General features: G+C 53.6%; 1 protein-coding gene and 1 long non-coding RNA gene across 7 annotated transcripts; one reads left to right on the top strand and one right to left on the bottom strand.

The window, feature by feature from the left end:
• Positions 1-230: 230 nt before the first annotated feature.
• Positions 231-16,170, bottom strand: SLC2A11 (solute carrier family 2 member 11). Of its 6 annotated transcripts, XM_057491428.1 has the most exons (12): positions 15,960-16,170; positions 11,317-11,415; positions 8,615-8,775; positions 7,082-7,206; positions 6,410-6,539; positions 5,722-5,870; positions 2,598-2,785; positions 2,375-2,485; positions 1,952-2,053; positions 1,793-1,868; positions 1,439-1,566; positions 900-1,247 (listed from the first exon to the last, which is right to left on the bottom strand). In XM_057491428.1, the coding sequence occupies exons 1-12, from the start codon at positions 15,978-15,980 to the stop codon at positions 1,047-1,049; spliced, it is 1,491 nt and encodes a 496-aa protein (XP_057347411.1). In that variant the 5' UTR covers positions 15,981-16,170; the 3' UTR covers positions 900-1,046. The 6 variants fall into 6 exon arrangements, with proteins under 6 accessions (XP_057347406.1, XP_057347408.1, XP_057347407.1 ...); XM_057491423.1 differs by having other exon boundaries at positions 231-1,566; XM_057491425.1 differs by having other exon boundaries at positions 231-1,566; positions 2,396-2,485.
• On the top strand, positions 15,174-16,300 carry LOC130680593 (uncharacterized). The gene is made up of 3 exons (XR_008993608.1): positions 15,174-15,249; positions 15,500-15,646; positions 16,167-16,300. It is a non-coding gene; the product is annotated as an uncharacterized LOC130680593 (long non-coding RNA).
• Positions 16,301-23,583: the final 7,283 nt, after the last annotated feature.

The raw sequence follows: 23,583 nt of genomic DNA, 5'->3' as shown, positions 1-23,583 counted from the left end.
CATTACTAGTCAGAATTAAACCACAACAAGGTGCCCTGGTACACTCAGCAGAACGGCAAAATTAAAAAGGCTGACTCCAAGTACTGATGGCAGTTCGGAGCATGTGGAACCTCTCACACAGTGCTAACAGGAATGTAAAACGGTATAATCACTTGGGGAAACAGTTTCTTCTACAGTTAAACAGACATTGTATTAGTAAACAGCAATTCATTTGCCCAAAAGAAATGAAAACATATGTCTACCCAACAATTCGTGCAGGAATGTTTATAGTTTTATTCATGATAGTCAAGAATTAGAAACAACAGGTAAGTGGATAAACAAATGTGGTATATCCACACAGTGGAGTATTACTCAGCGATACAAAGGAACACACACTAACATGAGCAACAACATACATGAATCTCAAAAACCTTAGAGCAAAGCCAGCCACAGATGTGCATATATGGTGTGGAATTATATTACATTCTAAAAGAGGCAAATCTAAGCTATAGTGACAGAAGGCAGGTCAGTGGTGGCCTGGGGCTGGGTTGCTGATTGCAAAGGGGCATGAGGGAACTTTCAGGGTGATGTGAAGGTGCACCTTGACTGTGGTGGTGGGTTCATGGGTATATACAGCTGTCAAAACTCATCAAATGTACACATAATACGGATATACTGTACTGTACATAACTATGCCTCAATAAAGTATCTTTTAAGAAATCAATTCTCAGAAAATCCTTTTCTGACCACCCTCCTCTCAAACTAGATCAGGCCCCTCTGGTATGCACACCTTCACAGCCTGAACTTTCCTCCACTGCATTTCCTGGAGTTTGTAATTATGTTTTTATTGGTTTCCTGTTAGTTGTTAACTGCCTCTGGATGGGGAGCACCGAGTCTGGATCCCTTCTCCCTGACTCACCCCCTGGTACCGTGCCTACACGCAGAAGGTGCCCAGAAAGCACCCATTAAACCAACGAATGCAGGGGCCTGTGAGTGCAGAGGGCCAGGACCCTGAGCAGGAAGCAGGAGAGCAGCAGCTGGAGCCGGGCACCGGCGCGCGGGCAGAGCTAGAGCTCCGTGCCCCGGCCGGCCTCCAGGCCCCTCCACACACCGCCCTGGCTCTGCCCGGGGAAGTTGAGCCTGTGCAGCTCCGCAGAGATCTCCAGGAAGGTCTTGCCTTTGGTCTCAGGGAGGAAGAAGCCAGTGTAGACGGCCCCACAGAGGCAGACCCCGAGGAAAGGCATATAGAGGAAGTGGGACAAGACCTCCTAGGAAGGAAAAGGGCCCTCGGGAGCTGGTGCGGCCCGGTTCGGCCCCAGGGCACGTGGTGCTGAGCAACTTGTCTGTAGGATCGGATAAGCCCCACCACCTTCAGCCTCCGTCTGCCCGGGAGGGGGCCTCCCGCGGGGTTCTCACGCTGACGGGACCCTAAAGCAGGGCGCCCCGAAGGAGGGCCTACCGTGAAGAAGGGAAACCCCAGCCCGACCAGGAAGAGCGTGGTCCACACGAGTGCCCCGAAGATCATATAGGCAGCAGGCCGGGCTGTCTGGTCAAAGAGCTCTGTGGCCAGGATCCCTGTCACTCCGGCTAAAGGGAGGAGCGGGGTCAGGGGTGCCAGCCAGGGTGCCCTGCCCAGCCTTCCCACCCCCAGCCCCCAGAAACGGGGCCTCTGCTGCCATCCTCCAGGCATTCCACCCGCTCCCTCAGCACAGGTGGGCAGGGGCGCGCAGGCGACACTGCACCACATCCACCCGTCCTTCCCCCAGGCCCCCTCAGCAGAGCGCAGAGCCCAGAGCCGCGGGGGCCCACTCACCGGGGCCGATGCCAAAGCTGAGGATGAAGGCAAAGATGCAGGCCACAGCCAGGTAGGGCACCCAGGGGGAGGAGCTCTGCGCAGAGGGCCGCGGGCTGGTGAGGCGGGGTGGGGACGGGCTGCTGGGGCCACCCCCCTTCGCGCCCGCCGCCCGGCTACCTGCAGGCACAGGGCCGCTGTGAAGACACCGCCCCAGCAGGTCATCAGGGAGTACCCCCCGACCAGCAGTGCGCGCCGGCCCACCCTCTCGATCGCCACACACTGCAGAGGAAAGGAGCCCTCGGTGAGCGGCCGGGCACCGGCCGGCAGTGGGCAGGGCCCTCAGGAGGAAGCCGGTGGCGGGGGCAGAGGCAGTTATTGCTTCATACGATGAAGACATTATTAATATCCCAGAGGACCTTGGTCACCCAACGTCATTCAGTTTCCTCATCTCTAAATGGTGGTGTGAAGGCCTGGCAAACAGTAGGTGCTCAATAAATGCCAACTCGCTGCATTTTAACAGAGTGACCTGGAGGGAGAAATGGCTGAACTCACAGTCACCCCCCTCCCAGGGCGGGCGGAGCGGGCCCGGGCCGGACTCACGCTGACCAACGCGGTGAGCACCTCGCAGCAGCCAGTGCCGATGACGGCGTACGGGACCTTGTCCTCGAGGACTCCCGCCACGCGGAGCACGGACGAGGCGTAGGCGTACACCTGGACGGGGCGGCAGCGGACGGCTCGGGCGCACAGCCCCTCCAGCCCCCGTGGCTCCCGCCGCCTGCGGCCCCGGCCCCGGCCCCGGCCCGGGGGTGGGGACGGGCCTCACCGCGTCGTTACCGCACAGCTCCATGGCACTGCTCAGCACCACGAGGCTCGCCACCTGCCTCCGCAGGGCCGGATCCCGGAACAGCTCCCACGGGCGCCGCGCGCGCTGGCCCCGGCAGGCGGTGCGCTCCTCCTGCAGCTCGGCCAGCTCCGCGCCCACGTCCGCCGTGCCCCGCAGACGCTGCAGCGCTGGGGCGGGGCGGGGCCGGGCAGAGGGCGCTGAGCTCCCCTCCCCACCCTGCCTTGCTCCCCTACAGGGAGCCCCATGCCCTACTCCCTTCTCTCTCTCTGGGCCCCCCTGGTCAGATGGGGCCGTCTTCCTGGCTGGTCATTTCACAGTACCACGGACCAGAAAGCGCTTTAGAAACTCAGGGTTCTGTGGATACAGCAGACAGGACACAATTGCCGCAGAACCGTATGGTGGGCTGCATCCCGCCCTAGCCCCAGGCTCCACGGCCATGTGACTCACTCTGGGCTGTAGGGAGGGTGGACAAGTTGCAGCCCAAACCTTAAGAGACCTTCCTCATTCCTACTTGCTCTTCTGCCATCATAAAAATGTGCAGTGGGGGCTAGCCCACTGGTCCCAGGAAGAGCAGAGATGACCCTCCTGGGCCCTTCTTAGATCAACCAGTGCCTAGCTGACTTGCACGAGTGACCAAGGGCAACAGAGCCGGCAGCCAGACCCAGCCTGCACCAGCCGCCTCCAGAGAGCTCACAGAGGCTTGAACTAAGCCGTTGCTTCTCTGATTTGCCACCTGAGATGTTGCTATTGTTAGGCAGCAATAGAAAACCCATCGATGAACTGATACCCAGGGTAGGTGCTACCATAAGTAGGACCTGCGATCTGTGGCACTGATTCCAAGACCAGGCAGAGGACTGTGAGGAGGCAGAAAAAGGAAAGCCTGTGTATGCAGGAAACAGCGTGGAAGGGGGAAAACACGACGGGCTCCTGGGCTGGGATGAAGGGGTCGCCAAATGGTGAAAGCACGAACTGGTTTGCTTTTAGCAGAGTATTCTAAGTTTACTATAAGAAAACATGAGTTCAAAAAGACCTTCAGAACAAAACAGCAGCAGACTCACAGCCTCCAAGAAGGGACTAGCGGTTACCGAAGGGGAGGGGTGGGGAGGGAGGGAGAAAGGGATTGAGGGGTGTTATGATTAGTACACATGGTGTGTGTGTGTGTGTGCGTGTGTGTGTGTGTGTGTGACGGGGAAGACAGTGTAGCATAGAGAAGACAAGCAGTGACTCTGGTATCTTACTACACTGATGGACAGTGAATTCAATGGGATATGGGGGGGACTTGATAATACGGGTGAATGTAGTAACCACAATGTTTTTCACATGAAACCTTCATAAGAGTGTGTATCAATGATACCTTAATTTTTAAAAAAAGATCTTCAGAGGCAACACATATAAATTTAACTTATGCCAGATCTTGCTAGGTTGGTTTAATAAAAAACAAAAACAAAAAATAAACCTGTTTCTCATCTCTAGATTCTCCAGTTAGCAAAAAGAGTCCCAAATTAAGTTAAAACTTGAAAACAAAGGTTAAACCCAGAGCACTGCCCTTGAGCCACTGGCTTAGCGCAGAGCCTCACAGACCCTCATGGCTGTAAAAAGGGGCATTTAAGGAGCAGAAGGATGTTGGTCCACAGCAGCCTGACATGCCCAAAACTCTAGTAATTTGGTCTTAAGAAAGAAGCATGTCTCAAAAAGAATTGTGGGTGTGGCTTTTTGGCATATAAATCAAATACATAGAAAACTCACATAGTTTTTAAGAAAACTGTATTGACAAAAGCTCTGCTAGCCCAGATGAAAAGAGACCAAGACAGTTTGGAATGCAAAGACTTCTAAGCCCCAACTTTCTATGAGTACATTCTCTAATGCCTGCTGCAGAGGGTGTCAAGGAAGGCAATGGAAAAGGAAGGACATCTTGGAGGGCAGAAGCATGGCCTGGGGAGCTCCTTCCAGGGGGCATACCAGGGCTTGGTCAGGCAACATCCCCCAGCCCCAAGGCAGGGGAGTCCTGCAGCATTTTCCCAGGGGGCACCTCCCACTGCTATGGATTAGTGGCTGCTTTCTGCTCCCCACCCTCTCTTCTTTGAAGTGAGGGTCAGTTCTAGTTACGGTGTCCCACCTTCCCCATTGTGTGTGAGCACAGGAGGACCAGAGGACTGGTTTCTAGCTCCGAGGTCTCTGGACCGAGAGAATGCTCATGTAGATTTGACGTGATCTTAAGATCCTGGGCTTCAAGACTGATACCATCATTGGATGAGATTCTGGGGAGCCCTGGATGGCACTAAGCACATTTTGCACAGGGGAGGGATGTGAACAATAATTGTGGTTATAATGGCAAAGTGAGAACAGTACATTGGTGGGCCCTAATCTTCAGCCCTCCCTATATTTATACCTGTAAGAAGATATGCCATCAATTTTCCCATCCCTTGACTTTGGGTTCAGTGATGTGACTCTTTGGCCAATGGGATGTTAGTGGACGTGAGGGGACCAAAGGTTTGGAAAGTGCTCATGTAATCGGATTTCCTTTTCTGTGCCTCCACCATCAACACAATATGAGCATTCCTAGGCTTGCCTGTTGGTACCATGAGTGAGAGGAGAGGCATTCACAGCAGAGCTAAAACGCTCCAGTCCAGACAACCTGGACTGGCCAATCCCTAACTGACGCCCAACACCAGAGAGAGCCCAGCCAAGACCAGCATGTCATGCAGCTAGCCCAGTGAATAAATGAGAAGAAGATGCAGTAAATGGTTGTTTGGGGATTGTTCTCTGACCATCATCACTGTGGCCATAGATAGTGGATAAGGCCATAGTCCCAGCACCCAGTTGGCCCTGGGCCACTAGGCCTTACGTGGTGTTTCATCTTGCATGTACTGGGGGAGGGGAGCTCTTTCTCTGCACCACCTGGGTTTCCTGGATAGCAGGAGCTGGGTCTGCTCTACCTGCTGCCCTGGCACGTGGGAGGCACTTTTGAAGGGGTGGATGGATGGCACAAAGAGAGGGACAGCTTTTCCCTGATAAAGGAATTCCAAGAAATGGGGACCCACATGCTCTGGGAAGATGTGCCCCTTGGTCAAGAGTGCTTTGGGACCTGAGGTCAGAGACTCACCTTCCAGGCAGGCCTCAGCATCTCCACGGTCAATGAAGAGGTAACGTGGGCTCTCAGGGAGCAGAGGCAGGGAGGTGAGCTGGAGCGCCCCGGGCACCAGGCAGCTGGCCAGGAGCAGGGGCCAGTCCTGTGGGCCACCCAGGAGCTCCCTGAGGAGGCAGAGGAGAAGCCATGCCAGAAACCTCCTTGCCAGAGCCCTGCCCCCCTGCCCCCACACCCTGCCTGCCTGACCTGAAGAACGTCTGCATTACTCTGTGCCTCTTCCTAACCAGCTCTGGGTCTGGACACCAAGATCCCTTCCACCCAAGTTAGGGACCCAAGATAAGGCAGAGTTGTGGCCTCACCTTGTCCCTAGCACCTCTTCTTCCCAGGGCTCCAGGCTCTGCTCTCCCCTCTCTCTTCTGGGATGACCAGGACATGTCCCCCTTTAAAAGCCCAAACCTTCACCCTCTCCTCTGTAAACACCTGATTTTTGCCCCCTTGTCTGGAATGGATGGAAAGCCACTGAAGTGTGGCTGACTGATTCCCATTTGGTTTATTGGCCAGATGGATGCAGACGAGTTGCAACACCTTAATACAAAAAAAGCAATGCCTTATTCGACTCAGTGGGTAGGGGAGAAATTTAGGTAAAGAAGGGCTTTTACTGATACTCCTCAAACCACTCAGTCCACATGGTGGGGGTGCTTACCGGAGTCCAACTACTTGACCCATAACAATCCCCAGGGCGGTGAAGACAGCTGAGGTCATGGCCACAGCTCCTCGGAGCTCCTTGGGGGCGCTCTCCCCCAGGTACATGGGCTGGACGCTCATGCTCACACCTGGAAGCGTGCACAGCCACTAAGTTTTGGAGCACTTTGTTTCACAGAAATAGATAATATAGACACTGACACCTGGCTCCATAAACAGTAGGGAGTCAAGAAGGAATTTGTTGATAGGAGCCCCTAAAAGCTCAGGTGGATGCACTCAAAGTTCTGGTTCCTCTCATGACCAGCCCCAGAAACTGAGGTGTCCTTAACAGGCGACTCTGCCTCCACAGGGAAGAGCAGAGAACTCACCCTTGATGCCTTCACACTTTGGCTGCCAGGGGACTCGTGGCTTAGAGTACTGCTCAAACACAGGACCTCTGTTAATGTCGGTTTGGGGATGTTTGTACTTCCACCCTATACAATTTTTTCATTTTCCCGTATCTACATTAAGTGTCTAGTTATATGAGCCTTTAAAGGTAAACCATATTTAATCATTTTGCAAAAAAAGGTGGGCATGAATGAAAAACATCACTAAAGAGAATAAATGAATGAATGAAGGGAATAAATGAATGAGCAGGAACAGAGAGCCAGGGTGAGAGGCCCTCCTACCATACCTGCAGTGATCCCCACGAGCAGCCTTCCCAGCATGATCATCTCGAAGGAGCCTGCTCTGTGGCTGAAGCCGAACAGGGCTGCAGCCGCCGCCACAAAGATGTTATTCACCAGGAGGGACTTCTTCCTTGGGGAGCATGGAGCACAGACAAGAGATGCTCAGGTCCAGTCAAGGGGGCCTAGCTCTGGGGACCCCTCTTTGCAACTCCAGCCAGCCCCGATCAGACCTGTGCGCGCATGTTTGTGAACTGTGTCAAGGAGTCTAAAGTACATGAAATGCCCACGAGCCATTGTACTAGAATCACTCGTGGTATGTCTAAAGGGTCATAAGCCCACTCCCCTTCCTCAAATACCCTAAATTACTCTCTTTTCTACCTTGAAATGACGAAACTCATTTTTTATGGCTTTATACCATCAGAGTAAGCATTGCTGTCCTCAAACTCCTTTGTAAAACAAAGGGCCTGATATCTAATGTCTTGGACTCAATAAAACCGTAGGGAGGAAAAACAGGGACTTTCGGAGTAAAGGAAGGACGCGTGGAAAGCCAAGTACAGTCCCCTCACATTTCCCTCCATGTCACTTCTCAGAATCTTCAGGACGGCTGGGTGGCCCATGCCTAGTTCAACCAGATAAATGGTAAACCAGGAAGGGGACACTGGAAATATCAGCTGCTCCTGCACCGTGATGAAGCACTAGCTCTCGGCTCCTGATACCTTCACTCAGAAGGGCTGTCATACAGGTCCCTTCGAAGCTCTCACTGTACTGAAAGGGAAACTGGAGCCCAGAGGAGGTCAGTGCTCTGCTGAAAGTCAACAGCACGTCGGGGGCAGAATATGAGCGAAAGCTTAGAACTCCTGTATCTAGAGAATGGAGAATGACAGATTGTAACAAATCTGACCCAGCAGGAACTCCAAATGTAACTAACATGCCATATGTGGCTTCCTCACTGGTATTGATCAATAAAGCACTTTGATTGTGGGTATTTATCTGGTAAATGCATTTTGCTCCACTTCAGTGGCTGGAGCTGCTGCACTGAAGGCAGCCTCCCCAGGAGGAAGGTTCAAAGCTCTGGCTGTTGAGACCCTCGATGCACGCTGCATCCTATCCTGCTCAAGTCCTGGCCTTTGAGTGCGTCCTTTCGTTCTATGAGCTGCTCCAGTATCCTTGCAGTAATTTATAATTTTCAGTTAAGCCCACCAGAGGCTCTCTCGTCTGCCACCCAAGAATTGCCACAGTTGGATACAAAGGGGGAAATGAGGCCCAAAAAGAAAACACTTGTTCACGGTCACAGAGTTGCTGGCCGATGCAGAACTAGAAACCGGCAGGCCTCCCTCCCTCTGAGCACAGGCCTCTTGCCTCTTCCAGATCCTCTGGAAATGTGACTCTCTCGGTGAAACTCCAGGCAGAGGAAGGGGCTGGGCGAAGCTGATCTGGGCCTGGGCCTGCGGGACATCTTCCTTCTTCCACGTTCCTCAGCCCGCAGACTGGGGTGCCCCTCATGAAAGTGCATTCAGGGGCACACAGAGAGCACTTACCTTCCCAGTTCAATGGCCAGGGGCCCCGCAAGCAGTGCTCCCAAGAGGCCCCCCAGGGGGTACAGGGACACGATGAGAGCCCACACAAGCAGGACCAGGTGGTCAGGCAGCGGCTGGCCGGTACGCGCCTGCCACGTCGCATTGGTGAATTCCTGAATGTGCTGTGGACAGAGATGCCACTCAGCGTCCCAGCTGGGGGCTCCACAAGTCAGACCTTCTCCCCATGGGGCTCTGCCACTGCACAGTAGACACCAGGTCTGCCCTCTGTGGGGCAGGAACAAACTCACCTGAGCGCCTACCCTGTGGAAGACACTGTACTGGCCAATGTTCCCTGGCCCCATGTTGAACAGTCCCTGTTTGCCCCTCCAAGTTCACTGTCACCTGTGCCCCCCAGCTTGGCCCAAGAAGCCACCTGCATGGCTTATATCAGTGGGCCCTCTTGCTGACTGGCTTTCTGTTGGACTAGGCCTATGGTGAGCACCGGAAGGCCATCAGAGGGAGGCGGCAGGGGTGTTGCCCCTGCGGCTCCCTCCCCGGGAGGTCACTTCGGGCTGGCTACAGTGCTCAACCAAAGGTGTTCTGCTCCAGGCGCCCGGTGCCACATGGCTCTTCCCTTCCTGATTGTGTACCTGCTCCTTCCACCTGCCCTTGGGCTCTCTATGTCCCACTCAGTCCTTCCTAAACCCTCCTTTGTGCTATCTACAACTCCTGATCTGCATTGTGCCTCATTTCTCTGGGACCCCGACTGTAAGTGCTCTGTTAGGTACACATTACACACTCCATTCATTGTTAAGACTGGGAATTAGGCCCAGAGAAGTGAAATTACTTTTCCACGGCTTCAGCCACAGGTCAAGACTGCAGCCAGGCAGTCAGGAAACCCTGGAGCCCAGCCCCAGAGCTGCTGCTCCAGGTAAGTGAACAGAAGCCATGTGGTCCAGAATCACTGCTCTTGGGGAAGCCCCGACACCCTTTCCTTGGTTAGAGAGGAAACGTCAGTCTCTGGCTGGTCTCCCCACAGGTCATACGGGAGGAGGTGAGGAGGGCGGCAGGTTTAAGTGCAGGGCTGGCTCTCCCCTGCCCAGGCCAATTCAAGGTAATGTCTGTCAGCCTAGTGCCCACCAGGTCCCTCTGGGGGAAAGACCTGTCCAGCGCTGCTTGGGACCAGGGCCAGCCTCCCCTGCCCTAGGCTGGAACTCCTCAGAAGTGACCAAATAGGGCAGTGGTGGGGAGTCTCTGAGGCCAAGAAAGTCCCATTTGCAGGGGCCAGGGATGGCCCATGGGAGACAAGGCCTGAGGGCACCTGCCGCAGGCGGATCCCTCTCCAGACTGCGGATTTGCACTGAAGGGGGCACTTGTTGAATAAACAAATAGCAACTAGCCCCGCCCTCCTTTCTAAACCCTTCATCCGCCCTCCTTTCTAAACCCTTCATTTCATCCTCTTCAAGGGGCTGGGCTGCTGTAACTGCTTCTGCCCAGAATATGCTCGTGTCCCTCTCTCCTGCTAAACGCTAACACACTGTCCTTGGGGGACGTTCTCTCCCACTGTCAACTATAGTCCCCTCCACATACGTGGCCACCTGACCCAGACCTGACAAATGGATGTGCTCCACTCTCCTGATCATGTGATTGGCCTACGTGGGCATGTGACCCAAACCAGCCAATCAGATTCTCCCCAGTCTAGGGCACCACCAATGGTGGAAGATGAGGCCTGGCAGGGATGGGAGAGCCCCAGTTCTGTCCTGGGGCCTGGTTCCTGCAGCCTTTTCCCCCACACGGTTCGCAGCCCCACATCGTAACCAGCTATGTGACAGGACTTACCCTTCTTAAGCAAGTTAGAGGCGGGCTTCTACCGCTGGGGCTAAAAGATTCATCTTCCCCACAGGCACAGGCACTACTGAACAGGCCTGGCCAGGCCAGCGTCAGGTGCCGGGGGCTCAGACACTGAGGGCAAACTAGCAGGAGGATGGGGGGCCCCAAATGACCAGCACACACCCCGATTGGTGACAGCTGCCCCGCACCAGGGCTGGGAGGGAAGGGTGACTTCCAGCTGGGGCACTGTTGAAGGAAGACCTCAGGAGGGTGCTGGTGGTTGTGGGGGTCCTTGAGGGGCTTGTGCAATAGGGCAGAGAGGGCCTCCCAGCCAAAGGAGGCTTAAAGAAAGGGCTGTGTGCATTTGTGGAGCTGCAGTTAACCCACTTTGGTAGCAGGGGTTATGATGGATGAGAATGAAGATGGGAGACAGGTGGACAGGTTCTGATCCCAGGAGGCCTTGAACTTGAGGTGGATAAGCCTGTTCTTATTCACAGAATGTTTCTGGGCAGGGAGTGGCGTGATCCAGCTTGGGAGGCCATGAGGAGGCTAGGCCAGCAATCCAGGCAGGAGAGACATGGGGAGAAATGGCTGGACACTAGAGGTACTTGGGAATCACTTGGTATCTGAGAGGCAGATTAAGGCTGACTCCTAGTCCTTGGGTGCAGAGTGGAATCCTTTGCTGACATAGGGGACTCAGGAAGACATGCAGGTACCAGGGAGGATGCAGAGCTGGGTTAGAACCTGCAAAGCCTGTGGGACATCCCCATGGAGGTGGCCACCTGGGAGAAAGCGCCACCAAGTGGATGTTGGCCTGAAGGCCCAAATGAATGGTTATCACCCCTTGTCCAGGACCCAGTGGGTTGGTGATGGTGGGCATGGAAGGTACATACCAAGGTTGGGGCATTGATGATGGTGAGGTTGTAGCCAAACTGAAAAGTCCCACCAATGCCAGCTGCACAGATGGTTAGGAGCAGGACTCTGCCCTGAATCTGGAGAGAAAGGGGAGGGTGCACAGTGACCAATAGAGGCCTCCACCTCCCTCCCAGGGCTAGAAGGTACCAATCATAGCATTGCAGTTTGTTTGAACCATGCAATGCTGTCTCCATTTTGCAGATGAGGAAACCGAGGCAGTTAGCGAAGAACTCCAGCCTTCTGCTTTAAGTCCAGGACCCACTGTTGCCTCACCCATTACCCCACCCCACACCAGCATTTTCCTGAGATGAACAGCAGCTCCCAGCCTTACTTGCCCCACTGTCCATGGGCATGGCTGCTGCGGCTCAGGAAGACAATGCTCTGAGCAGGGACCCAGGGGAGTGAAGCTCTGCCCTTGGCAGGACAAGAGCCCCTGTGCCCCAGTGAGTCACCCCAAAGAAACATTTCCTAACAGAGTGGCTGGGCTTCCTCTTGCCTTCCAGCCTGTTGTGCAATGAGGCTGACAGAAGGGGCCACATGAACCTTCATGGGTGAGGGATTGGGGGGTGTATGGGGCAGCCAAGAGCAGCCACTGCACTGGTGGCAGGGCTGGGCCCCAGTGCCAGCTCTGCCTTCACTCCCTTGTTCTCTGAGTCACTTCCTTGCTGGATCTGGAGGAGATGCCTACCTCCAGGCTGGGGGACAGCCAGAGTGCATGTGGTGCCACACCCACTTGATACAATGAAGGACAGCTTTGCATCCGAATGCGACACCCTTTGGGAGCGAGAACTACCAAAGCACCCGCCACGAGGACTCCATGTTGGATATCCCAGCCCACTAGGTTTTTCTTAAGGGATTCACAATCTTATTTATATTTTTCCTCCTATAATTTGTCATTACAAAATAAGATGCTCATTAAAATTTTTGAAAATTTAAAATATGCTGAAAGTTCACTGCCCCAAAGGCATAACAGTAAACCAGTTCCTTCAGATATTTTCTTACATATTCACAAAGTAGGTGACTACACAAAAATCAAATCGTTGATCTCCTCAGTAAATCATACTGCCTTTCTTATTCTGGCAAATTGTCCTGCAGATCTAAAGTCTTACAAGTCAAATTTATTTATTTTTTTAATACTTAAATACAAGTTTCAAGCAGAAGGATATATGGCTAAAGATCTGCTGAAGAATCCCCAGAACCTGAAGACTGTCTATTTACTCATCAGTCAAGTATCACGTGACTGTCCCAGCCCGGAATTGTGCTGCTGGCGGGCCGGGACAGCTGGACAAATGACTGACGGGCCTTCACCATTTGGTGCTGGGGTAGGGAGGCGGAGGTGGAGATCTGGAGGGCAGGATTCCCCCCCAAGAGCTTGCCCCTGGTCTATAGGCATGTCCACGACAGGCACCCTGGCTGCCCACAGTTCCGGTAAAGCCCAAGGAACCTCCTCCCAAGCTGGGAGCCCCTGGGGGGAACCGGCTGAGAGCCTGGGGTTGGTCGCGCGGGAGTCACACCAAATCACGCAGGCTGAGTTTCCCTAAGAGAGCAGATCTGCAGGAAGGGGCAACAGACACAGTCCCCTCACAGAACAGGCAGTAACAGGATAAACAAGGAACATACAGAGTATGTCGGCTGGTGTGGGGAGACTGAAAGCAGGGAAGGGTGAGAGGGCGTGTTTGGAGAGGGTGGTCAGGCAGTACGCCCTGAAAGGTAGAGCACATGGCAGGGAATGATGGCAGGTCTCTAAGACAGCAGAGCTTATTCAATTCCCTGAGATCACGCATGGGGACAGCCTAGTCCCATGCCTGGTCATGAAAAGCATTTAGACAGTAGTGTGAAAATTAATAAGGGGAAACCTCACCAAAGTGGAGTTTGGAGGTCAGTCGGAGCAGCTCTGAGGCGCCACCACTCCTCTTCAATCACAGACCCAACTGCGAGCGACGCGCCTTCCAAGTCCTCACTGCTTTAGCTACTTACTACCCCACAGGAGGATTTCCTCTTCCCCGAGCAACAGCCCAGCCAATGAAAAGCCACGATACTCGGACCTCCCAGTTTAGTCCAATGGACTTTTTGTTTATAAGAGCCACATCCAAGTTGGCCTTTCCTCTATTAAAGAGCTGGTCTTGTTGGTTCTCCAGACTTGCCTATGGTTTTCCAGTACCTTTCTTGTCCTGAATTACTATATTAACAGAGTGGAAAAGCTGGGCATCTCTCCCTTCATAGTTTATCTGTCTCCTCTGCTGACTTAACCTTTGGGACGACAAGCTTCTGCTTAGCCCTGCGGCCCTAGATATAGGCTTGTTAGTCAACAAAAGGAATTTTGCTCATGACTTAGGATTGCTGCAATCGGCCCCTTACCCGAAACTTGCCTCCCTGAGCAGAAGAAAATGTACAAAAATGACAAGTGCACTGGCAAGGACTTACAGGCACATCAGGGCCAGACCCAAGGCCACAAAACGGCTGCAGTCAACTAGCCACGGACAAGGGGTGTCACAACAACCCTCAGACCTTTGCTGACATCTGGATGTCTAAGGTCCATTGTCACCCCCTGACCTCAACCCAATCCTGCTCCCCCTTCCCTAATATAAAGCAAGCTTGAAATCAACCCTAAGTTAGGATGGTTCTTTAGGACATTAGTCCACCATCTTCTTGGTCTGCTGGCCTTCAGAATGAAGTCACTTTCTCTGCCCTAACACCTTATCTTCTATTTATTTAGCATGTAATGCGGCAAGTGGGATGAACTTGGACTTGGTAATACTATTCTCTGCTATTCCCAAATAGCAAAACCCATTTTTGCTAGTAAAATAACTTTTAAGGTTAACATTAGCTATAATGGTGACTGTGCAGTGAACAAATACTTCTTGCCTTGCTACTCTGGGCATTAAACTTACTGACCTTGGTGCTGGGGAGAGAGCAGTGAACAAGAGACAAAATCCGTGGTCTCACAGAACTTTCCTTCCAGTGGGGAAAGACAGGCAGTAACAAGATAAACAAGGGAAATGTCAGCTGGTGTGAGGAGACTCGAAGCAAGGAAGGGTGAGAGGGAGTTTTTGGAGAGGGTGGTCAGGGAATATGCCCTGGAAAGGTAGTATCTGCACAAAGACTTGAAGGAGGTGAGGGAATGCACCATGAGGACAGCTGAAAGAAATCTGTAGTTTAGGGGGAAGCCCAGAGATGGATGGTGGGCAGTTGGGGCATTCTTTCCTGGTTGCCCCATTTCTCTGTGAAGCAGGACCTCAGGACAGAGCTTAGAGGCGGCATAAAGGAGCTGAAGGTTGGGGAGAGAGGGAAGGGTGGGAACATCACAGGACAGGGTGAGGTAGCAGGGGCCAGGAGAATCTGGCCCGCCACCAGAGCCCCAGAACGGCGTGGGCATTGCGAAGGATGCTAGCCTAGGATGCCGTCGGTCCACTGTTGTGGCAGACAGTGACCCCATACAACTCTGGACTGCCCCCCAGGCCACCTCTGAGCGTAAACAGCTGCTTGTGCTCGTCTGAATGAAGCACCTAACTCCACTGTACAAACAAGCACAGGATATTTTTATACCCTGACGCCTTCGTTAAGCCTTCGAGTGGCTGTGCCTGTGCAGTTCACGCCTGTCTGCAATCCCTCCTCTGAAATGCCCCTGCCGGGCGGTTTTTGTAACTCAGACCTCTGCAGATCGCAGGAGTGCATCAAGCACGCACACTTTTCTGCAGCATTCGTGGAAAGACGGGCGTGCACGGTCGGGTTTCACTATGAAGGTATCACGCTCCAGCCGCCGCACGGGGGAGGCGCATGCGCGCTGAGTGGAGGGAGATGCAGTCCTTTAAACAGGCGGGAGGGGTGGTAGGGCCGACAGGAAGGAGCATGCGCTGTGGGAGTTTGAGAGGTGCAAACCATTCTTGAAGCGCAGAGGACGCGCAAGCGCAGTGAGTACTGAGGAAGCCTGGGTTGCCAAAGGTTCGCGCAAAGCGTTCCGGAGGCCAGAGCGCGCGGCCGAGACCAGAGCTGCTTGCGGAACCGCTAGGCTCGCGCGCGGAAGGCGGTCGAGGCGCACGCGCATGGCGCACGGGGTGTGAGGGCGTTTGGGGTCCCGCGAGCGGTTCCCCTGGGACCAAAGCCGGGGGCCAAAGCCGTGATGGCGGCTCCTGTTCATTCTCCATCCCTCCCGTTACGCAGCGCTTGGGCTGAAAAGCTCACTACTTACTCGGCAGAGCATGGGGTCCATCTCTGCAAAGCGGAAGGGAGCGCTAGTCCGAGGCCCCCCCCGCGCACCCTCTGCTGCGCCCCCGCAAGTCCCAGGCGGCGGCTCTGATCTCCCTCCAGGTTCGCCTGCAATTCCGGCCCTAGCCCCTCGCCCTTCCCCCGCTCCGCCCCGCTCTGCCGCCCCCGGCGTGAATCTCTGCTGGTAGCTCGCTCGCTCCCCCTCGGACCATCTGCGCCGCCGCCTCTTTGGAACCCTCCGCCCGGCCTTTTACCCCTATGCGGAGCCCTGCCTGCTGCCCGGGAGTGTCATCGGTCACTCTCTGAGAGCCAGAGCCCTAGATTCTGCACAGACATCGTCACCTTCGCCCAGTCTAGGTGTCTCCACCCTTTCTCCAGAGGAGAGTCAGAATTAGGGACCGAAAGGCAGACCCACCAGTCTCTGGGCCGTTCTCATCTCCCACTCTCGGTACTGGAAAGGCCGGTGACTTGGAATGGCAGAGAGGAGAACCGGTTTCGGGTTGCTGCCAGGGAGTCCATTATGAGAGAGCCTGTCCCGGCCTGTGATCAGGGTGCGTTGGGAGGAGAGCCAACCCAGGGTCCACTGGGCTGGATTAATCTTTTATTTCTCTGGGCTTCTCAGGCCCTATATGGAATCCAGGAGTTGGATAAAGGTCAAGCCAAAACCAGACTTGTTAAAGATGCTATTTGTGGTCACAGAAACAGACCTTAGGAAGTCATCTGAGCAAAAAATGTGATGGGACACACACCAGAATGGATACTGTCACATCTCTATTGCTCATGCCTGGTTTTTGTTTGATTTTTGCTGCTTTGAACTTTTAAACATTTCTACAAACACCATGCATTTTTTTTTTTTTTAATAATTATTTTTTATTGAAGGGTAGTTGACACACAGTATTACATTACATGAGTTTCAAGTGTACAACACAGTGGTAGAACATTTATATACATAATTCTAGGTTCCAGCTATCACCCTACCAGGCTGTTACAATATCTTGACTATATTCCTTATGCTATACATTACATCCCGGTTACTAATTTATTTTACCATTGGAAGTCTGTCCTTTTTTTTTTTTTTTTTGTGAGGGCATCTCTCATATTTATTGATCAAATGGTTGTTCACGACAATAAAATTCTGTATAGGGGAGTCAATGCTCAATGCACAATCATTATTCCACCCCAAGCCTAATTTTTGTCAGTCTCCAATCTTCTGAGGCATAGCAAACAAGTTTTTACATGTAGAAAAAATTCTTACATAATGAATAAGTTACATAGTGAACAGTACAAGGGCAGTCATCACAGAAACTTTCGGTTTTGCTCATGCATTATGAACTATAAACAGTCAGTTCAAATATGAATACTCATTTGGTTTTTATACTTGATTTATATGTGGATACCACATTTCTCTCTTTATTATTATTATTTTTAATAAAATGCTGAAGTGGTAGGTAGATACAAGATAAAGGTAGAAAACATAGTTTAGTGTTGTAAGAGAGCACATGTAGATGATCAGGTGTGTGCCTGTAGACTATGTGTTAATCCAAGCTAGACCAGGGCAATAAAACATCCACGTATGCAGAAGATTTCTCTCAGAACGGGGGGGGTGAGGTTCTAAGCCTCACCTCTACAAACACCATGCATTTTAAGGAAAAATACAAAATAAAATGTTAGTTTTATTTTATGCAGTTGCTAATTGCATGCTTTTTCTGCAATTATTGCGGTGATCATAGGGGTCTTCTACTTTGTTTATGTGCTCAGTTACATCAATAGAATTTCTAATGGTAAATTATCCTTGAATTCTTGGGGTAAACACAACTTGCTCATAAAGTAATTGGTGCTGTTAATGCATTGTTGATTTCAGTTACTAATTTATTCAGGGTTTTTTTTCAAACCCATGATTTTTTTTTTTACTCCTCTAAAAAAATCATTGGGGCAACAATGGGGCAATAAATGATGCTGGGACAATTGATTATCTATGTGGAGGAAAATGAAATTGGATCTCTACCTCACCCTCCATCCATAAAAATCATTTCAGGTGCATCCAAGCCTCATGCAAACATCACTATTTTACTTTTATACACTTTAGAAGAAAATATAGGATATTTTTATAACCTCAGAATAATAAGGATAAACCATATAGGTTTCTTACGAGGGTTTACATCATTAAATAAAAAATTCGCATTAAAAGACACCATAAAAAGGTGAAACTAAAAGCTACTGACTAGGAGAAAGTGCCTATAAGCCTATGACCAGCAAAGTATTAGTACTCAGAATTAAGAGACCCTACATAACAATAAAAAAGAGAAAATGTGCAGAAGCTATGAACAGGGAATTTACTGAAGAGGAAACTGAAGTGGCCAAAAAAGAAAATAGTTGTCCTGTATTAGCAATCAGGAAATGCAAATTAAATCCACAAGAACATCTTGTTTCACACTCAACAGACTGGCATCTTCTGCCAATACTAAGGTGGTAGATCAGTTGGATCTCTCACATACTGTTGATGAAAATGTAAATTGGTACATCAACTCCAGAGAGCAATTTGATCATATCTAGTACATTGCAAATACCTGGTGACCCACCAATTCCCAAAGCTCCACTCCTGAGTTTGCCTTAGAGAAACTCTAATCCCATGCTCAAGAACTTCTGTTCACAAATACAGCATTGTTTGTAGTATCAGAAACCTATAACAACCCAAATGTCAATCATCAGGAACATGGAGAAATAACTTGTGTGCACTAGAATGCCACTCATCAGTGAAAAGCAATGAACCAGGGCAACAGTAGCAACTGTACGTGATTCAATGTTGCATGAATGAAGTTGCAGAAAATTGCATAGAGCATAATAAAGCCTTTATATTAAATTTAGAAATAAACAAAATCACACATTATGTCTTATGTGGGGTTGGAATACATGCATATGTAGTAAAATCTTGAGGGCAAACATGGATAAGTATCAACTTCAGAACTGGGTTTAACATTCTTAATTCAGAACACCACCAGGCTACACCCTGCCCAGGACCACCACTGTGATAATACCATCTTGCTTACCTCCCTCCCGTGGGTTCTTCCTGAAATGCCACCTGGACACCTAGCTCCCCCACCGCCGTGCGTTTGTTCTCCAACTATTAATTACTATTCTTAAGCCAAGCCAGGAAGCTTGAAGCTCCTCCTGGGCAAACATTAACTGCGAGTTTCACCTTGAGTATGTGAAGGTCATGGATTTGCCTATTTGTGGCAACAGCTGGTGTTGATTGCTGACACGTGGGTGGCTACAGCTTCCTCTTCAGAAGTCCCTGAGACTACAAGGTCAAGCATGTGCCTGCACAACCCTACAACCCTGCTGGAAGTCGGAGCCGATCTTTCTTGGACCTCCAAACCCAGTCGGCAGACCCTTTGGGAATAAGCACCCCCAGTCCCCCCGCCACCCTGCCGGCCTGGCATCAACTGCGCCGCCAACCCACACGAGAATTTGGGGAGTGTTGAAAGAACACCCCCTGCTTCTTCCAGCCCTCGGCTTTCCCGGCTTTGATTCTCACCTAGTCTCGGCTCCCCCCGTGAGAAAGCAGAGGTGGGAGCGGAGGAGGGGCGGTGGCCTGCCCACAGCCTCCAGCAGGTCAGCGACAGCGCGGCCAGGAGCCGGTCATGGGTGGTGATCTCCTCCCTCGCCGTGGGAGCGCAGGTCCTACTCTCCTCCCCACACGCTAGGGCCTCACTCTGCAGATGGGGAAACACGCCCAGAGCGGGCGGGTATCTGCCCCTGGCACTCAGCAGGAAGCAGGGAAGAGCAAAAATGAAAACGCCGGCACAGGGTCCGCGCCAGCCTCGAGAAGGCCGGCTCTGCTGCCCCTTACCCCCGCAGGAGCCGCCTCTCCGACCCGGGGATGGCCCGAAATGTGCCTCTTCCCGTTACCCGGGCCTGGGGACCCGGGCTGGCGCGAGCAGCGCGACCCACGGTTTCGGCTTCCTGACCCTGGCCCCGCCGGTTTCCCGGGATTTGCCCGACACGGCCGAGACCAGCTGCGGCCGCTAGGGGGCGACAAAGCCCAGCTCTGCAGGAGCCGGCACCGAGGCGCGCGCCGGCGTCCGAGGGCTCCGCAGTGGCAAGGACGCAAAGGGCCCGCAGGAGTGCCACTCCAGGTGCACCGGCACTTCACGGGGGGAATTGCCCCCACAGCCCCTGGGCGCCCCTCCACCCCTCCCGCCCCAGGGTGATTTCACTTCCTCCCTTCTGCGCCTCCAGCCCGCAGGACCAGGTGGCCAGGGCCTTGGGCGGCAGCTGGGAGGTCTAGCAACCAGCCCCACCATTCTTCGGCCTGCTCTGTGCCCGGCTCTCTGCTCTGGACAGGTGCCTTTCCCCTGGAGCAGGGCTCAGGATGCACCCCAAGGCACCCTGCCCCTCCTCCAGAGCTCAGCCTAGCAGCAGGCCCATCCATCATCGGGAGTTGTAGGTGGACCCCTTCTGAGGACTGGGGTACCTAGCACCTGACCACCAGTGGGCTGGGCAGCTCTCAGCCAGCCTCTCCGCCCCGGCCTCGGGGTCCTCACCTGTCAGGTTTTGAGGAAGAGCCCCAGCAAGGGAGCAGCCTGCAGCTCCACTGGTTCAAGGCTGCTCAGAGGCTCTCCTAGGCCCCTCCTCTCTCCGCCTTCCCTGTTCCTCCCACTCAGTCTGCTATCTCTGCCCCACACCAGGAACCTCCTGAAAGGGCATGGGGCCAGAGGTCAGAAGGCCTGCTGGCCTTGGACAAGAGGCTGCCAAGGTGGGCAGTGAGCCCCCACCAAGCCCAGCAGGCCAGCCACAGGCCTGGCAGCAGGCAACTCCAACAGAGCTCCCGAAGTTCTAACAGATAACCTCCTTTCTCCGAGCCTCCATTTGCTTGCCTGTAAAATGGGGACGGTGTAGGAATAGACCTGCCCGTTTCAGGTCCTGTGTCCTCAGGCCCCTATGTGTGTTGGCCCTCCCTGCGCTGGGAGTCCTGCGGACAGGCACCTGGCCTTCTCTTGATCCCCACGCTGGTCCCAGACTCCTTAGACCGAGTGAACATGGGGGGCTGTAGCCTAGACGGGAACCCCAGTTAGGGTAACGGTGCAGAGGGTAAAGCTCTGGGACGGCTCCTGTAGACTCTGCCCCAAGTCCTGCTTTGCCTCCTCAGAGCTGGCATTCATTCCTTTTCTGGGTCTCATTTCCAACTTAATGGTGCAAATAAAAGAAAGAATGAAGAAGAAGAAAGAAAAGATAATCCTACACCAGGCGGCCCCTCCTGGCTACCCTTTGATATTTGAGGACTGAACAATGGGGTTGATTGCAGATAGATTTGAAGCCATCTTAATTAGAAGGAAAGAATGTCCTTGTGGTTGGCTGTTCTAAAAATACCTACCGGCTGCTCCTCAGACAGCCTGTCACTCTGTCCCCTCCCTGCGTTGGGTGGGGTCTGTGTCACCATCCCCTCCCACCCCGCGGCTGAGGCAACGCTCCTGCTGGCCTGGAGAGGCCCTGACCACAGGCGTGGGAGAGCCCGGGGCGAGGAGCCCATGGCCAGGACACCGGCCTGGGACACAGGGTCCCTAGTGTGCTTTCACTCATGCATGGCAGAGACTGGCCTTGGAGAGGGAGGCCAGCCACGACTGTCACAGGAGGGGACACCTGCCCAGAAATCGCTGATGCCTGCACACTAGGACAGAATATAACCTTTGAGCTGCACAAGGCTCTACAGGTGGACTCTCCCCACCAGCCCACAGACAGGGGCACTGAGGCCCGTGGTAGGGGCGGGGAATGGCCAGGGCCCACGGACACCCTGAGGCTGCAGAGCTAGCCGGGTGTGCAGGTCTCTGAGGCCGGTGTGTGCTGACACCACAGCAGACGCCAGGGAAGGAGAGTGTGGCCCAGTGCTTCTGCAGTGTGACAAGGAGCTGGGAGGACCAGGCCAAGGTGGTCAGGGAGGGCTTCCCTGAGGCAGCCGTGTCCCCACAGCACCCCAAACCCAGGCTGTCCCCAAACACCGGGTATCTCCCTCCCACCTGGCCCTCTGCCAGTGCTGTGGCTTCCACCTCCTTGACCCATTCTGTCAAGTGCTCACCACTGCAGGCTGCTCACATCCTCCTCCACTCAGACAACTGTTTCTATTCGTGTCCCCTTCTTCTGCCAAAGAGCCACCATCTAATGGTAAGCTCACCATCACACTGAAAAGTTCCCCAGGGCTCCCCACGGCCCCTGGACAGAGACCACAGCCTACGTGACCCTGCTCCACCTCACCCTGCATGCACCTCCTCCTTGCCCCACCTTCCCTTCTCTGACCCCTACCCCAGTGCCTCCTCAGGCCCTTTGCACAGACTGCTTCCCTGCCAGGCCTGGCTAATACTATCCTCCTCTGCCCCACACTGTCTCCTCCCTCCCCATCCTACCCAGAGACCCACTAATTCCTGAGAAGTCCAGATTCTGCTACCGGTTCAAAGGGCCAGGCCTGGGCCTGATGCAGGCCACCTGGATGGCTTTTTGCCCCTGCACTTGGGCCATGAGCAGCTGATGATGAGTGGGTTCCAGATTCAGGGCTAAAAATAGCCCAAGACCCAGACAGGAAGGGCCAGCGGGGACACAGCTGCTCCTGGGAGGGGCTGGCTGGGTGTGGGGGAGGCCCACCCACTGCAGCCAGGGGGCCGTGCGCTGGAAGGGGGTGGGTGCTGAGCTCACAGCCCCACCAGAGGAGCCCCCAGACGACCGCGGATGGGTGCTCAGGGCTGCAGGGGGCACCATGTGTTGTCGAAAGGAACGCACAGCTGCCTCCAACAAGTTCAAAAACACCTCCTGATTCTTCCTGTTTCTTAACACAGCATGTAAGGCCTTTGGAATGAAAATACACTTAAAAACTAAGTGTTTGAAAAAAAAAAAAAAAACTAAGTGTGTGGGGTCCTAATAACAGATAGGTGAGCTCTGGTCCCTTCAGGGAGGGCTTCCTGGAGTAAGGGACACATTCTCTTCCTCTCTTAACAGAACATATAAGTTGTAAGGGAGGAAAATGAATGAATGAATGAGCCAGAGACCCAGGGCATCCCCAGAAGAGAGACACTAAGGCCGGAATAAGAGGCGGTGGCGGCGGTGAGGCACGCTGGAGAGGGGGGAAAGGGCTGGAGAGTTCTGTGGGAGCACCAGGCTCCATGTGGGGCCGGGGAGAGGTGGGGCAGGATGACCCCAGGTTTCTAGATTGTCACTAGGGGCTGGTGAGGGTCTTTCTTAGTGTGTGAGGCCTGTGAGGCTAAAGGCAGGCTTGGTGGGCATGTGTCAGTGGTGGTGGTGGTGGTGGGGTGCTGCTGTCTTGCCAGTAGTACTGGGAGAACTGGAGACGGGACCTACGGGTCCTCTGGGAATCCTAGACCTGGGACCCCAGGGCTCCTTGTTCTGGAGCAGGCGAGGTCATAAGGCCTGAGAGGAGGCTTGGGAAGTAGAACCCATTGTCATCTTGCCAGAGGACCACAGGCCCGCCTTCTGCAACAGTCCTCAGCCCTAGAGAGAAAGTGAGCCCGGCCAGCAGGTCTGCACCCTGCTGCTTAGGACAGTCAGGTAAACAGACATTACATCCAGCACACATCAGCCTGCACCTCTGGGCCCCTGGGAATGTGTGGTGCCCAGGGCATCTCTCCACAACTGTCTAGAGGTGTCCAGGGTCACAGAAGTGGCCCTGGTGTCTCTAGATGGCTTGTCCTGGGCCTAAGACTGGCAGGAGAGGCCTGGACTGGCGATGGAAGCCTGCTCCAGGCCTTGATTTGCCTGCCACTGGACCTCAGTTCCCCTTGGAGGCTGCTGCGGCTCTGTGAAGGGTGCATCCACAGCAAACTCAGCTGCTGCTCCCCTGGGAATCCCGCCCCACCGGCTGCCCCTAGCCTGGGCTCCCAGCCTCCCAGGAATGTGCTTCTCAGCCCCCAAACCAGGCGCCTGCCTTATCAGACCCAATCCCAAGGGAGACAGATACCTCTGTTGACAATGACAGACCCTCCCGTTAGCCCCTGCCTGACCCTGAGTGGGGGGCCAGCCAGTGTCTGCTCAGTGCC

This window comes from Manis pentadactyla, chromosome 14, assembly GCF_030020395.1.
Source record: "Manis pentadactyla isolate mManPen7 chromosome 14, mManPen7.hap1, whole genome shotgun sequence".
NCBI classification, from domain to species: Eukaryota; Metazoa; Chordata; class Mammalia; order Pholidota; family Manidae; genus Manis; species Manis pentadactyla.
Note: the sequence above shows the minus strand (reverse complement) of the source record. Positions and strands in the feature narration are given on the sequence as shown.